Source organism: Hyla sarda, chromosome 2, assembly GCF_029499605.1.
Source record: "Hyla sarda isolate aHylSar1 chromosome 2, aHylSar1.hap1, whole genome shotgun sequence".
In the NCBI taxonomy this organism is placed as follows: Eukaryota; Metazoa; Chordata; class Amphibia; order Anura; family Hylidae; genus Hyla; species Hyla sarda.
In genome coordinates, this window is record NC_079190.1 from 385,857,468 (window position 1) to 385,873,553 (window position 16,086).

The following is a 16,086-nucleotide window of genomic DNA, read 5'->3' on the forward strand; positions in this document are numbered from 1 at the left end:
ACTATTTGTCTTTTACATCATGTCTTATCCTCCAGTCACCTCCAGAGCTACATTCACTATTCTTCTCTTACATCATGTCTTATCCTCCAGTCACCTCCAGAGCTGCATTCACTATTCTTCTCTTACATCATGTCTTATCCTCCAGTCACCTCCAGAGCTGCATTCACTATTCTTCTTTTACATCATGTCTTATCCTCCAGTCACCTCCAGAGCTGCATTCACTATTCTTCTCTTACATCATGTCTTATCCTCCAGTCACCTCCAGAGCTGCATTCACTATTCTTCTCTTACATCATGTCTTATCCTCCAGTCACCTCCAGAGCTGCATTCACTATTCTTCTCTTACATCATGTCTTATCCTCCAGTCACCTCCAGAGCTGCATTGACTATTCTTCTCTTACATCATGTCTTATCCTCCAGTCACCTCCAGAGCTGCATTGACTATTCTTCTCTTACATCATGTCTTATCCTCCAGTCACCTCCAGAGCTGCATTCACTATTCTTCTCTTACATCATGTCTTATCCTCCAGTCACCTCCAGAGCTGCTGTCACTATTTAGCTTTTACATCATGTCTTATGCCAGAGCACCTGATGCACAGTGGCAGATTTATTAAAGGGTTGGTGCCTCTTCTGCTGAAATGAACAGCCGCGTGAATTTACCAAGACCACGGTGTAACATATTGGTTTTAGTAATTTCCCTCTATTTTGTCAATTTGACATCATAATGAAGTGCTCCATGCTGTAGGCAGCCTTCATCTTGCCCTTTTGGCAGGTACACTTTAACTTATATTTATCTACGGGTGTTTTTTTTTTTCTTTTTTTTCCCCTGCATTTTTCATTACAAATGATTTCAACCTAAAGCAATTTTATATTTCAATGACATATAGACATGATAACAATTACAGACTATATTTTAAAATATTTAATATGTTCTTTGTTCAATTATAGCAAATATGGAGTAGTCTTGTGTAAGGGCAATAGCCTGGCTTCTTTCTTCCTTCTACGGTTAAGTGGTGTAATACATTTTCTCCAAGGGACAAATCCTTTTTTGCTCATTTAAAATATACATAATTTCCATTCTGCTCTACTGAACAAAGTCTGCCGCTCTATTTGTTTAAAGGGGCACTGTGCCCCTTCATGTCATCTTCTTTGTCAGCGTGAAAGAAAGAACAAGCAGTTTTGTAACATTTTCATCAAGTAAAGATATCAGTAAAGGCATTTTTGTCAGTATACACTCTTCATTTATAAGAATAATGCAGAATCCAGGACTCATGCTGTTGTAGAATAATTGGCCATTGTACTTTATGAATTAAGTAAAAATAAAAGCAAATACTCAACAAATCTTTATTTAGGACTATTTAACCAAGCCAATTTTCCCCTTAAAGGGGTTATCCAGGGAAAAACTTTTTTATATATATCAACTGGCTCCAGAAAGTTAAACAGATTTGTAAATTACTTCTATTAAAAAAAAAATCTTAGTCCTTTCAGTACTTTTTAGCTACTGAAGTTGAGTTGTTCTTTTCTGTCTTAGTGCTCTCTGATTACACCTCGGGAACTGTCCAGAGTAGAAGCAAATCCCCATAGCAAACCTCTTCTACTCTGTGCAGTTCCCGAGACAAGCAGAGATGTCAGCAGAGAGCACTGTTGCTGGACAGAAAAGAACAACTCAACTTCAGCAGCTAATAATTATTAGAAGGATTAAGATTTTTTTTAATAGAAATAATTTACAAATCCGTTTAACTTTCTGGAGCCAGTTGATATATATAAAAAAGTTTTTTCCTGGAATACCCCTTTAATTACCAAAGCATTTTTTGCACATCTGACCACTGTTACTTTAAGCATTAATAACTCTGGGATGCTTTTACTTGTGAATTTGATTCAGAGTTTTTTTTTTCGTGACATATTCTACTTAACATAGTGGTAAATTTTCGTCGATACTTGCATCATTTCTTGGTGAAAAATTAAAAAATGTCATGAAAAATTAGAAAATGTATAATTTTTATAAATATCTGCTTGTAAGGAAAATAGACATACCAAATAAATTATATATTGATTCACATATACAATATGTCTACTTTATGTTTGCATCATGAAGTTGCCATGTTTTTACTTTTGGAAGACATCTGAGGGCTTCAAATTTCAGCAGCAATTTCCCAATTTCTCACAACATTTTCAAAATTGGAAATTTTGAGGGACCAGTTCAGTTTTGAAATAGATTTGAGGGTCTTCATATTGGAAATACCCCATAAATTACCCCATTATAAAAACTGCACCCCTCAAAGTATACGAAATGACATTCAGAAAGTTTGTTAACCCTTTAGGTGTTTCACAGGAATAGCAGAAACGTGAAGAAGAAAATTCTAAATCTCAATTTTTTTACACTAACATGTTCTTATAGCCCAGTTTTTTAAATTTTTACAAAGGGTAAAAGGAGAAAAATCCCTCCAAAATGTGTAATCCAATTTCTATTGAGTAAGGAAATTCCTCATATGTGGATGTAAAGTGCTCTGTGGGTGCACTAGAGGGCTCAGGAGCGAAGGAGTGACAATGGGATTTTGGAGAGTGAATTTTGCTGAAAGTTTTTTTGGGGGGGCATGTCGCATGTAGGAAGTCTTTATGGTGCCATAACAGCAAAAAAAAACAAAAAAAAACACATGGCATACTATTTTGGAGACTACACCCCTCATGGCACGTAACAAGGTGGTACAGTTAGCCTTAACACCCCACAGGTGTTTGACGTGTTTTCGGTATATTCGTATGTGTAAATGAATTTTTTTTTCACTAAAATGCATTTTTTCCCCCAAATTAATTATTATTTTTACAAGAGGTAATTGGAGAAAATGCCCCCCAAAAGTTGTATGGAAATACCACATGTGTGGATGTAAAGTGCTTTGCGGTCAAACTACAATGCTCAGAAGAGAAGGAGCGCCATTGAGCTTTTGGAGAGAATTTGTTTGGAATGGAAGTCAGGGGCCATGTGCATTTACAAAGCCCCCATGCTACCAGAACAACCCCCCCCCCACCCACATGTGACCTTATTTTGGAACCTACACGCCTCACAGTGAGCATTTACACCCCACTGGGGTTTGACAGATCTTTGGAACAGTGGGCTGTGCAAATGAAAAATAAAATGTTTCATTTTCATGGACCACTGTTAAAAAATCTGTCAGACACCTGTGGGGCGTAAATGCTCACTGTACCTCTTGTTACATTCCTTGAGGGCTGTAGTTTCCAAACTGGGGTCACATGTGGGGGGGGGGGGGTCCATTGTTCTGGTGCTATGGGGGCTTTGTATACACACATGGCCTTCAATTCCAGACACATTTTCTCTCCAAAAGCCCAATGGCGCTCCTTCTCTTCTGAGCATTGTAGTGCACCAGCAGAGCACTTTACATCCACATATGGGGTATGTTCTTACTCAGAAGAAATGGGTTACAAATTATGGGGGGCTATTTTACTATTACTTCTTGTGAAAATGAAAAATAACACCAGAATTTTTGTGAAAAAATAAAAAATTTTCACTTACACGTCTAACTTTAACGAAAAAATTTCAAACATCTGTGGGATGTTAAGGCTCACTATACCCTTTGTTAATTTCCATAGGGGTGTAGTTTCCAATATGGGGGTCACATGTGGGTGTTTTTTTTTTTTTTGCGTTTATGTCAGAACCGCTGTAACGATCAGCCACTCCTGTGCAAATCACCTCAAATGTACATGCTGCTGTCACTCCAGAGCCCTGTAATGCTTCTGCAGAGCATTTTACGTCCACATATGGGGTATTTCTGTACTCAGGAGAAATTGCATTACAAATTTTTGGGGTCTTTTTTTTCCTTTTTCCTCTTGTGAAAATAAAAAGTATGGGGCAACAGTTAGTGTAAATTTTTTTTTTTTTTTTACAATAACATGCTGGAGTAGACCCCAACTTTACCTTTTCATAGGGGGTAAAAGGAGAAAAAGCCCCTACAAATGTATTAGGCAACTTCTCCCAAGTAGGGAAATACCCCATATGTGACCCTAAACTGTTGCCTTGAAATATGACAGGGCTCTGAAGTGAGAGAGCGCCATGCGCATTTGAGGCCTAAATTAAGGATTTAAATTGGGACGGACCCAGATGCAAGAATTACACTTGCCTCCAATAACAAAATTAGCACACGGCAGTGTTTCCGGCACAGGGTGCCTCGAGCTGTTGCAAAACTCCCAGCATGCCTGGACAGTCAATGGCTGTCCGGCAATACTTGGAGTTGTTGTTTTGCAAAAGCTGGAGGCTCTGTTTTGGAAACAGTGCCATACGAGACACTTTTCATTTTTATTGGGGGGGGGGGGGGTTAAGGTAACTGTGTAGGGGGTATGTGTATATGTAGAGTTTTACTTTTTATTTTGTGTAGTGTAGTGTTTTTAGGGTTCATTCACATGGGTGGGGGTTCACAGCCAGTGTTTCACTGGGAGTTTGAGCTGCAGCGATACATTTGCTGCATCTCAAGCTTGCAGCGAGAAACTCAATGTAAACCCCAGCTGTTGCAACAAACATCCAGCAAACTGGGCAAACCTCCAGCTGTTGCAACACTACAACTCCCAGCATGCCCTTTGGCTGTCCGTGCATGCTGGGGGGTTGTAGTTATGCAACAGCTTGAGGCACACTGGTTGCAAAACATTGAGAGTTTGTTACTTAACTCAGTGTTTCCCAACCCGTGTGCCTCCAGCTTTTGCAAAACTACAACTCCCAGCATGTACGGTCTTTCAGTGCATGCTGGGAGTTGTAGTTTGCAACAGCTGGACGCACACTGGTTGCAAAACACTGAGTTAGGTAACAAACTGTGTTTTGCAACCAGCCTACAGCTGTTGCAAAACTACAACTCTTTGCATGCACAGTCGAATGGCATGCTGGGATTTGTAGTTAGGCAATAGCTGGAGGTACACTGCTACAACCCCCTCTTTGGCTATCCGTGCATGCTGGGGGTTGTAGTTATGCAACTGCTGGAGGCATTAACAAAAATGTGCCTCCAGCTGTTGCATAACTACAACCCCCAGCATGCACAAACTACCAACGGGCATGCTGGGAGTTGTAGTTGTGCCTTCTGCTGTTGCATAACAAAAACTTCCAGCATGCCCTTTTGTGCATGCTGGGAGTTGTTGCTAAGCAACAGCAGGAGGCCAGCCTTACCTCCTGCTATAGGTGCTCTGTCCCTCCTGCCTGCAACTGCCATCTCAGCTCCAGGGACCCAATCTTGCCGCCGATGCTGGGGATCGAGGACTCCAGGCACCCGCTCTCGCCCCCTGGAATAGGGGCAGAATGGGTGCCGTTAGGGACACCCCTACAGCCGGAGGCAGGGGCGGACACAGACAACAGAGGGCCCCTGTGCAAAGAATATGCCTGCCCCCCCCCCCCACCCAGGTAATATGTTTCCTAGGTAAGCAGGTAGTACGTTTGCAAGTAGTAAATTAGGTAAGTAGAACATTCTCTAAGTAGGTAGGCAAGTGGTAAGTTTGCAAGTTATTTAGGCAGGTAGTAAGTTCAGTTGGTAGGAAGGCAAGTAAAAGGTTTGCCGCTAGGTAGGTAGGTTACCGTATATACTCGAGTATAAGCCGACCGGAATATAAGCCGAGGCCCCTAATTTCACCCCAAAATCCCAGGAAAAGTTATTGACTCGAGTATAAGCCTAGGGTGGGAAATACATCATCCCCCCCTGTCATCATCCAGACCCCCGTCATTAACACCCTCATCATCATCACCCTGTAATCATCACCCTGTCATCATCTCCCCTTCATCATCCCCCCTTCATCATCACAGCCTGTCATCATCCCCCCTTCATCATCCCACACCCCCCCTTCATCATCCCCTTGTCATCATCCCACACCCCCCCTTCATCATCCCCTTTTCATCATCCCCACCCCCCTTCATCATCCCCTTGTCATTATCCCACACACCCCCTTCATCATCCCCTTGTCATCATCCCCTTGTCATCATCCCCACCCCCCTTCATCATCCCCTTGTCATCATCCTCTTGTCATCATCCCACACCCCCCTTCATCATCCCCCTGTCATCATCCCACACCCCCCCTTCATCATCCCCTTGTCATAATCCCACACCCCCCCTTCATCATCCCCTTGTCATCATCACCACATGTCATCATCATCACCGCTTGTCAATGTCTGATACAGTGGTCTTCAACCTGCGAACCTCCAGATGTTTCAAAACTACAACTCCCAGCAAGCCCGAGCAGCCATTGGCTGTCCGGGCTTGCTGGGAATTGTAGTTTTGAAACCTCTGGAGGTCCGCAGGTTGAAGACCACTGCGGCCTTCGACATCATCCCGCCCCCTCTCACCCCCTTTAGTTCTGTACTCACCTCCGCTTGGCGCTGGTCCGGTGCTGCAGGACTGTCCGGTGGGGAGGTCGTCCGGTGGGATAGTGGTTCCGGGCTGCCATCTTCACCGGGGGGCCTCTTCTCCGCGCTTCGGGCCCGGAATAGAGGCGTTGCCTTGACGATGATGCAGAGGGATGTTGGTAATGAACGTACCTCTGCGTCGTCGTCAAGGCAACGTGACTATTCCGGGCCCGAAGCGCGGAGAAGAGGCCCCCCCGATGAAGATGGCAGCCCGGAACCACTATCCCACCGGACGACCTCCCCACCGGACAGTCCTGCAGCACCGGACCAGCGCCGAGCGGAGATGAGTACAGAACTAAAGGGGGTGAGAGGGGCTGGATGATGTCGAAGGCCGCAGTGGTCTTCAACCTGCGGACCTCCAGAGGTTTCAAAACTACAACTCCCAGCAAGCCCGGACAGCCGATGGCTGCCCGGGCTTGCTGGGAGTTGTAGTTTTGAAACCTCTGGAGGTCCGCAGGTTGAAGACCACTGAGGGCGGAGAGTTCACTCGAGTATAAGCCGAGGGGGGTGTTTTCAGCACGAAAAATCGTGCTGAAAAACTCGGCTAATGCTCGAGTATATACGGTATACGTTTGTTAGGTAGGCAGGAAAAGCATTTGCTAGGTAGGTAATATGTTTGGTTGGTAGGTGGGTGGCCACGTTACATTTGGTAGGTAGGCCCTTAGTCCAGTGTTTTTCAAACAGGCTTTGGCTGTTTGGGCATGCTAGGAGTTGTAGTTTTGCAACAGCTGGAGGCACTCAGGTTGGGAAACACTGGACTAAGGGCCCAACTACCCACCAAAATGCCACCTTCTGCTGCAAAACTCTAACTTCCAGCTTAAGACTGTCCGAGCATGCTGGGAGTTGTAGTTTTGCAACAGATGGAAAGACAATGTTTCGAAAACACTGCCGTAGTTAGTGTTTCCCAACCTGGGGGCCTCCAGCTGTTGCAAAACTACAACTCCCAGCATGCCCGGACAGTCTTAAGCTGGGAGTTAGAGTTTTTCAACAGCTGGAGGCACCAAGGTTGGAAAACAATGGACTAAGGATCTACCTACCAAACCTGAGTGTCTCCAGCTGTTGCAGAACTATAACTCCCAGCATGCCTGGACAGCTAAAGACTGTCAGGGGAATGCTGGGAGTTGTAGTTTTGCAACAGCTGGAAGTCCCCAGGTTGGAAAATACTGACTAAGGCAGTGTTTTCAAAACAGTGTCTCTCCAGGTGGTCCAAAACTACAACTCCCAGCATTCCCGGACAGTCTCTAGCTGTCAAGGCATGCTGGAAGTTATAGTTTTGCAACAGCTGGAGGCACACTTATTTGTAAACACTGGTGTAACACTGGAGGCACACTGATTTGAAAAACTGGTGCTGAAACAATGATGTTACTGAGCGCACCGTGATTCACTGACCTGCAGGAAAAGCAGAAGGCGGCGAACAGAGAACGGGACACCAATATTGGAGCAACGGGGGAGCATAGACAGTTGAGTTAGTTTCTTTTGGAATAATTTTCATCCCTGGCACAGTGAATAAAACTAAAATAAAACACTAAAAAAGCCAGCAAGTAGAAGTAAAACGTCCGTCTTTATTCAGGGTTCTTCCTTAAAAGCCTTCACGGTGGCAGACAAACCGTGAACATATCAAAAATATGAAATATTGCACAAACAGAGGGGGGTCCCAAGCATGGCTGACGCGTTTCTGATCTATCGATCCTTACTCATAGCCTGTAGATCCTCAAATGAGGCACCCTTATATACTCCAGGGCTTATTCCCCATTCCCACAGGAAGGGGAGGGACAGGTCCACATCACATGTACGCGTGATTAAAACAAAAACATGGGACCAAACACAGATAAATTATTCGGAGATATATCAGTAATGTAATATTAAATCTGTTTTGCTATTTATACCATGGGGTTGAATGCAATTCAAAAGATAAATCCACATGATTTCCCTATTGTGGAGGGATCGAATATGGTCACCTCCCCTTTTATTTAGGTTCACCTTCTCAATGCCTGAGAATCTGAGGGAAGTGGTGTCTGAATTATGACATATTAGAAAATGTTTAGATATGTTAGAAATGTTCGAGCTTAAAGGGCCAGCAGCATGTCTAATGTGCTCTTGCATGCGTTTTTTAAGGGACCTTTTGGTGGAACCCACATATGTTAAGTGACATTGTGTGCACATGATTTTATATACAACAAAAGTGCTATCACAGTTTATAAAGTTGTGAATGACATGGCATTTACCTTCTATTTTCTGGCATTTTTCGGCAAAGGGACATACCACACACCGCGATTTACCGCACTTGTGGAAGCCCTTGGTGCTAATCCACTGGGTGGTAACACTAGCCGTGTCCACCATACTGGGAATAAGGAGATTGGATAGAGTAGGTGCCCGCCTCGCTGCAAATCTCACACCTGACTTTATAATCTCCCCTACCGTGGGATCTGTTGATAGCAAAGGTAAGTGTTTAATTACAATGCATTTGATGTCATTAAATTCTGGACTGTACATGGTGACAAATGTAGGACAATCTTGTGATTCAGTTGGTTGCTTACTTGTAAAAAGGGATTTTCGATCAATAGGATCCACTCTCGACCGAGCTTTTTTCAAGAGCCATCCAGGGTAACCTCGAGCTGCCAGGCGTGTGCATGCTGCATCAGCTTCCCTGCGGTACACCTCGGCGGAAGAACTGTTCCGCTTAATTCGTATAAGTTCACCTACTGGTATGGCTCTTACCGTTTGTTTGGAATGGCATGAATTCACCCTTCGGATGGTATTGCCTGATATCTTTTTTCTGTAAGGATCAACTTCAATTTTATTTGTATCTGGGTTGCCACGTAATATGACATCCAAAAAGGGGGTTTCACTTTTACACCATGTGTGGGTAAACGTAAGATTGAACCGATTATTATTGATATATGTCATGAATGCATCAACGGTCAGATGGTCAGACGACCTAATGATGAACACATCAGATACATACCTCCCATACCATGCGAGGCATGTGGAAAATGGATTGGTGTCAGAAAAAATTAACTGCTCCTCCCACCAAAAAACAAAAAGCTTAGCCCGAGCTGGTGATGACTTTGCTCCCATTGAAGCACCCGTGCGCTGCAAATAAAAATTGTTACCAAACATAAAATAATTGTGTTTTAACACAAAATCTACCACCTCAATAATGTAATGTCTCAAATCCACAGAATATTTAGAAAATCTCATCAGTATATCCGAGATAGCTGATAATGCCAGGTTTTTCGGAATACTGGAATAGAGCGATTCAATGTCGCAAGTAAGCCACGACAGAGAATTGCTCCATGTGAATTCATCCATGATTTTTAGCAAGTGCTTAGTGTCCTTGATATAACTTGGGCATTGCATAACCAGAGGTTGCAGTACTGAGTCCAACCACTCGCATAGGTGCTCGTTAAGGGATCCGATCCCCGCCACGATCGGACGCATCGGCGGCGGGAATCGGTCCTTATGCAGCTTGGGTAGCGAGTGGAAGATAGGAATAATTGGAGCAGGCACGAATATATAATCCACTTCTTTTTGGGTCAAAATATATCTGGCTTTCCCCTCTTCCAACAGAGTCAACAGTTCTTTTTTAAAAGGTTCAGTGGGATCCCCACAAAGTTTAAGGTAAGTTTTATCATCAGATAGTAGATTTTCATTTAAATTGATATACAGTCCTGTGTCCATACATACTACCGAGCCGCCTTTATCGGCGGATCGGATCGTCACATTTTTGTTTTTCTTTAATTTCTTTATGGCAGCAGCCTCCTTTTTATTCAAATTAGGACATTACTTTTGATTGTAGATTAACCAAATCTTTCATGATAAGGTCCTGGAACCAATCAAAAATTGCTGGTCTGGTCTGTATGGGGTAAAAATTTTGGTTTTTAGTGGAGAAGGTATGTGCAGTATTCACTTCATCCCACTATTTTCAAGGAGACAGAGATCTCTAAAAGCAATTTGTTCTGCTAACATATGCATTAGTGGTAAATCAGGGTTTATAGAAAGTTGAGGTGGGTCCGATGGTTCATCAGCATTTTCCACAAAAAAATGTTTCTTAACTGTTAAAGTTCTCACAAATTTATTTATATCCAAAATTGTCCGATAAACATCAAAATGATGTGTAGGAGAGAAACCCAGTCCTTTCCACAGGACCGAGGTTTCTTCATCTGTAATGATTTGTGCAGAAATGTTGATGACTTGAAAATCCTCTTTTATTACTTTTTCCGTTTGTCCTTGCTACGCTCCGAAGCTCTTCTTCCTATGTTTTCTGCCACCGCGCCTTCCTCGTTTTTTGACTGTCTTCTCGCATTGCGATTCTTGTGAGTGTTCACATATTGCGGTTCTGAGTCCCTGCTAGTGTCCGTGGTATCTGAACAATCTGAATTTTCAGTAAACTCCTGGTCAGAAAAACTAAATTCACATGGAGCGATTCTCTGTCATGGCTTACTTGCGACATTGAATCGCTCTATTCCAGTATTCCGAAAAACCTGGCATTATCAGCTATCTCGGATATACTGATGAGATTTTCTAAATATTCTGTGGATTTGAGACATTACATTATTGAGGTGGTAGATTTTGTGTTAAAACACAATTATTTTATGTTTGGTAACAATTTTTATTTGCAGCCCACGGGTGCTTCAATGGGAGCAAAGTCATCACCAGCTCGGGCTAAGCTTTTTGTTTTTTGGTGGGAGGAGCAGTTTATTTTTTCTGACACCAATCCATTTTCCACATGCCTAGCATGGTATGGGAGGTATGTAGACGATGTGGTCATCATTTGGTCGTCCGATTATTATTGATATATGTCATGAATGTATCAACGGTCAGTTGATACATTCATGACATATATCAATAATAATCGGTTCAATCTTAAAGGGGTATTCCAGGCAAAAACTTTTTTATATATATCAACTGGCTCCAGAAAGTTAAACAGATTTGTAAATTACTTCTATTAAAAAATCTTAACCCTTTCAGTACTTATGAGCTTCTTAAGTTAAGGTTGTTATTTTCTGTCTAAGTGCTCTCTGATGACACCTGTCTCGGGAAACGCCCAGTTTAGAAGAGGTTTGCTATGGGGATTTGCTTCTAAACTGGGCGTTGCCCGAGACAGGTGTCATCAGAGAGCACTTAGACAGAAAAGAACAACCTTAGCTTCAGAAGCTCATAAGTACTGAAAGGATTAAGATTTTTTAATAGAAGTAATTTACAAATCTGTTTAACTTTCTGGAGCCAGTTGATATATAAAAAAAAGTTTTGGCCTGGAATACCCCTTTAAGTCCCAGGATGCCCTTGGTCCTAGTGGGGTTAAAAGGTCAAAAGATTAAAATATATAAACTAAGAAGACACTGTGAAGTACGGGATATACTCGGCAGGCCTGGAGAAATATTTTTCTAAAAGATGTTTTTATGTACTCGATGTATTTCTAGGTGTATATTAATATATATATATATATATATATATATATATATATATATATATATATATGTCAAAGAAGAAAGCAGCACTCCTAAAGCGTGAGTAGGTGCCTCCAGCTAGGATCCGAGTACAGGATCCTGCATACGTAGTTCCAAGGAAAATGCTGTGGCACTCAAGGTATGGTGAAAAAATGAAAACTATTTAATCCCAAATGTGCAAAGAGCAACGTTTCAATGGTCTCACACCATCATTATCAAGTGGCTTGATAATGATGGTGTAAGACCATTGAAACATTGCTCTTTGCACATTTGGGATGAATAAATAGTTTTCATTTTTTCACCATACCTTGAGTGCCACAGCATTTTCCTTGGAACTCCGTATGCAGAATCCTGGACACGGACCCTAGCTGGAGGCACCTACTCACACTTGGAACTATATATATACACAAATCAAAAAATATGTTGCAGTCTCTTGTAATACCTTTTTTATTGGACTAACAGAATTTTGTAGAGACAAGCTTTCAGGATTCCTCCCTTTATCAAGTCCAATAGTCAAGGACTAATTATCAAAGGACTTTATAAATTATCAGGGAGGAATCCCAAAAGTTTGTCTCTACAAAATTCTGTTAGTCCAATAAAAAAGGTATTACAATCTGCATCACTGGACTAATATGGCTACTCACATTTACTATACAGATATACACATACCAGAAGATGGTTTAGAACCCTGTGATGTCACACATGCTTGTGATGATGTCACCGTAAGCTGTACAAGGAGGTGCGCGCCGGCTGCAGTCTCTTCAGTGTGTTTTGCATTCACAACCTGTGGTGCAAAGTGTTTGTTAGAGATTTCTATTTGCGATAGAGAATTCAAGATTTTGACCGTTCCTTGTCTGAAGAGAGAACCACAAGGTAAGTCTCAGCCTCTTCTATTCATACATACACAGGGCTTTTTGTTTGACAGTTTTTTTTATTGCTGTTGCTTTTTGTTTTTAGCAAAAAAAAAACAAGAAATTAATTTCCAAAAGAAATAACAAAAGTTATATTTCTCATAGCATTGTGACAATACTTGGCTTAGGCATTAAACATAATAAAACGCACAGATAGTATCATGACCAGAGCTTTTTCTTGCAAAACTGCTAAAATGCAATTATGCCCAAAAAAGCCCCCAAGAAAAAGAGTCCTAATTCATGAAGTTCTAAAAGATATAAGTCTATGAGAAAGATTTGGTGGTGTAGTAAAAGAATAACAGAAAGATTAGGGCAGAAATATAATATTATATAATAGAATTCTGTGTGTACTAACAATAGAAATACTCCGGGTACTCCGAAAGGGAAAATTATCAAATCAACTAGTGGCAGAAAGTCATATAGGGGTATCCGATCCCAATGAGGTGGGGTAGGTTCATTATTAGTAAATGTATATAGCAGGATAGCCCAATTGTATCTACAGTAAGAAGTTCACATGGCCCAGTGACCATACAGCCAAGCCCTTATAATCCACCATTACTGGGACAGATTCAGGGTTATCAGATATTACTATGACCGGAGAGGTTCAGGTTTATCAGATATTACTAGGACCGTACAGGTTCAGGGTTATCAGATATTACTATGACCGGAGAGGTTCAGGTTTATCAGATATAACTAGGACCAGACAGGTTCAGGGTTATCAGATATTACTAGGACCGGACAGGTTCAGGGTTATCAGATATTACTAGGACCGGACAGGTTCAGGGTTATCAGATATTACTAGGACCGGACAGGTTCAGGGTTATCAGATATTACTAGGACCGGACAGGTTCAGGGTTATCAGATATTACTAGGACCGGACAGAATCAGGGTTATCAGATATTACTAGGACCGGACAGGTTCAGGGTTATCAGATATTACTAGGACCGGACAGGTTCAGGGTTATCAGATATTACTAGGACCGGACAGGTTCAGGGTTATCAGATATTACTAGGACTGGACAGGTTCAGGGTTATCAGAAATTACTAGGACCGGACAGTTTTAGGGTTATCAGATATTACTAGGACCGGACAGGTTCAGGGTTATCAGATATTACTAGGACCGGACAGTTTCAGGGTTATCAGACATTGGTAACCTCAGGGAAGACGTCTCCATATAAACACTTATAGAGAAGCGTCTTCTTCTGAGGCTGCGATGGTCTTAGTGTTATCTTGTGGTTCTGTGCTGGACATTTCTGCTCTGTATGAAGGATCTATTGTATAATGACAGGAATGATGACATGTTGTCTAATGTGTTCACTTATCTCTCTCTCTCTAGTGTTTTCAGGCTCTGACCTGTGACCATGGACTCTCCACAAGACCCATTGCTGAAGGAGGAGGAAGAAGCAATGGAGGACCATAGTGATATGGATGTAGAAAAGGGCGATATCCCTGAGAGGCAGAACCTGCCATCTCTAAGCGTGATGTCCACCGCACGTTCCATCATCACCGTAGTGATCCTCGCCTTTGTTAATTTGCTCATCTATGCAAATCGCTCCAGCGTGGCGGGGGTGCTGCCTTATATACAGAAAGCATATGACACCAATGCTAGTCTGTCCGGCTTATTGAATACATTGTTCATTGGAAGCTACGTGCTGGTCGCACCAATTGCCGGATATTTGGGTGACCACTGTAATAAGAAATATACTGTTTGCGCAGGAGTCATCGTTTGGCTGAGCATGACACTTACCCTGTCATTCATCCCTGACGGGTACTTTCTGCTCTTCCTGCTGACGAGTGGACTGGTTGGAGCCGGAGAGGCGACTTTCTGCACCATCGCCCCCTCCATCATTGCAGACCTTTTTACAAGTGACCAGCGGACCCGCATGCTGAACGTGTTTTACTCCGTCATACCTGTAGGCTGCGGACTAGGATACATCATCGGGCCCAAAGTGACTGATGCAGCAAGGGGCGATTGGCACTGGGCATTTCGGGTCACCCCTGGCCTGGGCCTCATAGCTGTGGCTTTGATGATTTTGGTCACAAAGGAGCTTCCAAGAACGACTACAAACGGGAAGAAGAACAACAAATCCCAGAAGTTTGCCAAATGGGCGACAGATCTGAAAAAACTATTTAAAAATCGAAGCTTCATGTTAACCACCATGGGATCGACGGCTGTATCCTTCATAGTGGGAGCCATAGGTGTATGGGGTCCGTCATACCTGACCCACGCACGAACACTCCTACAAGAGAAGGACCCTTGCCGTGCTGAACCGTGTGACTATCACGACATCCTAATATTTGGTGTGGTTACAGTCATTTCCGGCATTCTGGGAGTTGTAGCAGGGACGGAGATAAGTAAAAGATATCGCAAATCCAACCCACGGGCGGACCCGCTTGTGTGTGGATGCGCGATGTTGCTCTCCGCCCCTTTTCTTCTGTTGGCATTGACTTTTGGCAACATCAGCCTCGTTGCCACCAACATCTTCATCTTCATCGGAGAGACGCTTCTGTCAGTAAATTTCACCCTCATATCTGACATTATACTAAAAGTAGTAACTCCGTGGAGGAGATCTTCAGCCTTGGCCGTGCAGATGACAATCTATCACCTCCTAGGTGACGCCGGCAGCCCGTACCTCATCGGCCTGATATCTGACACCTATGAACGAGGATATGCCAAATCCCCTCTTCTGAAATACCGCAGCCTGGAGTATGCCCTCATGACCTGCACCATAATGGCAGTCATCGGAGGGGCATTCTTCATGGCCACGGGCCTATATATAGAGAGGGACGAAAAAGAAGCAGAGATGGAATCAGAACCTCCGTCATCCTCCTCCTCCTCACTGCTTCCTGCCGATGAGGACCGCGCTTCAGACTGAGGAAAAGTCATTGCTTACCTTTATCTCGTTTACTTCATTAAAAAAAAATTAAGAAAAAATAACTGCATTTGTTCTATGTTCCACTTTACCCCTTATTCTCTACCCAGGGGCGGACACTGACAGCAGAGGGCCCTTGTGCAAAGAATGTGCCTGTGTCCCCCCCCAACATCAATTGTTCAGCAACCCCCCTCCATGTGTCACTTACTCAGGTGGACCCCCATATGTCACTTGCTGTATAACTTTCTAATTATTTATTAAGGCCTCCCATATGCCGCAGCTCATTCAAGTCCCCCACATTAGGTAGCATAGATTCCCAACATTAGGTAGCATAGATTCCCCACATTAGGTAGCATAGTTTCCTCACATTAGGTAGCATAGTTTCCCCACATTAGGTAGCATAGTTTCCCTACATTAGGTAGCAGTTTCCCCACATTAGGTAGCATAGTTTGCCCAAATTAGGTAGCA

General features: G+C 42.9%; 1 protein-coding gene across 1 annotated transcript; it reads left to right on the forward strand.

Annotated features, from left to right (window-relative positions):
* Positions 1-12,513: 12,513 nt before the first annotated feature.
* On the forward strand, positions 12,514-15,630 carry LOC130356712 (protein spinster homolog 1-like). The gene is made up of 2 exons (XM_056558594.1): positions 12,514-12,708; positions 14,082-15,630. Exon 2 carries the CDS (start codon positions 14,107-14,109, stop codon positions 15,619-15,621), a length of 1,515 nt encoding a protein of 504 aa, XP_056414569.1. The 5' UTR covers positions 12,514-12,708; positions 14,082-14,106; the 3' UTR covers positions 15,622-15,630.
* Positions 15,631-16,086: the final 456 nt, after the last annotated feature.

What these genes read in the sequence shown, in the direction of transcription:
- LOC130356712 (XM_056558594.1), top strand. Translation starts at nt 14,107, where the DNA reads ATGGACTCTCCACAAGACCCATTGCTGAAGGAGGAGGAAGAAGCAATG.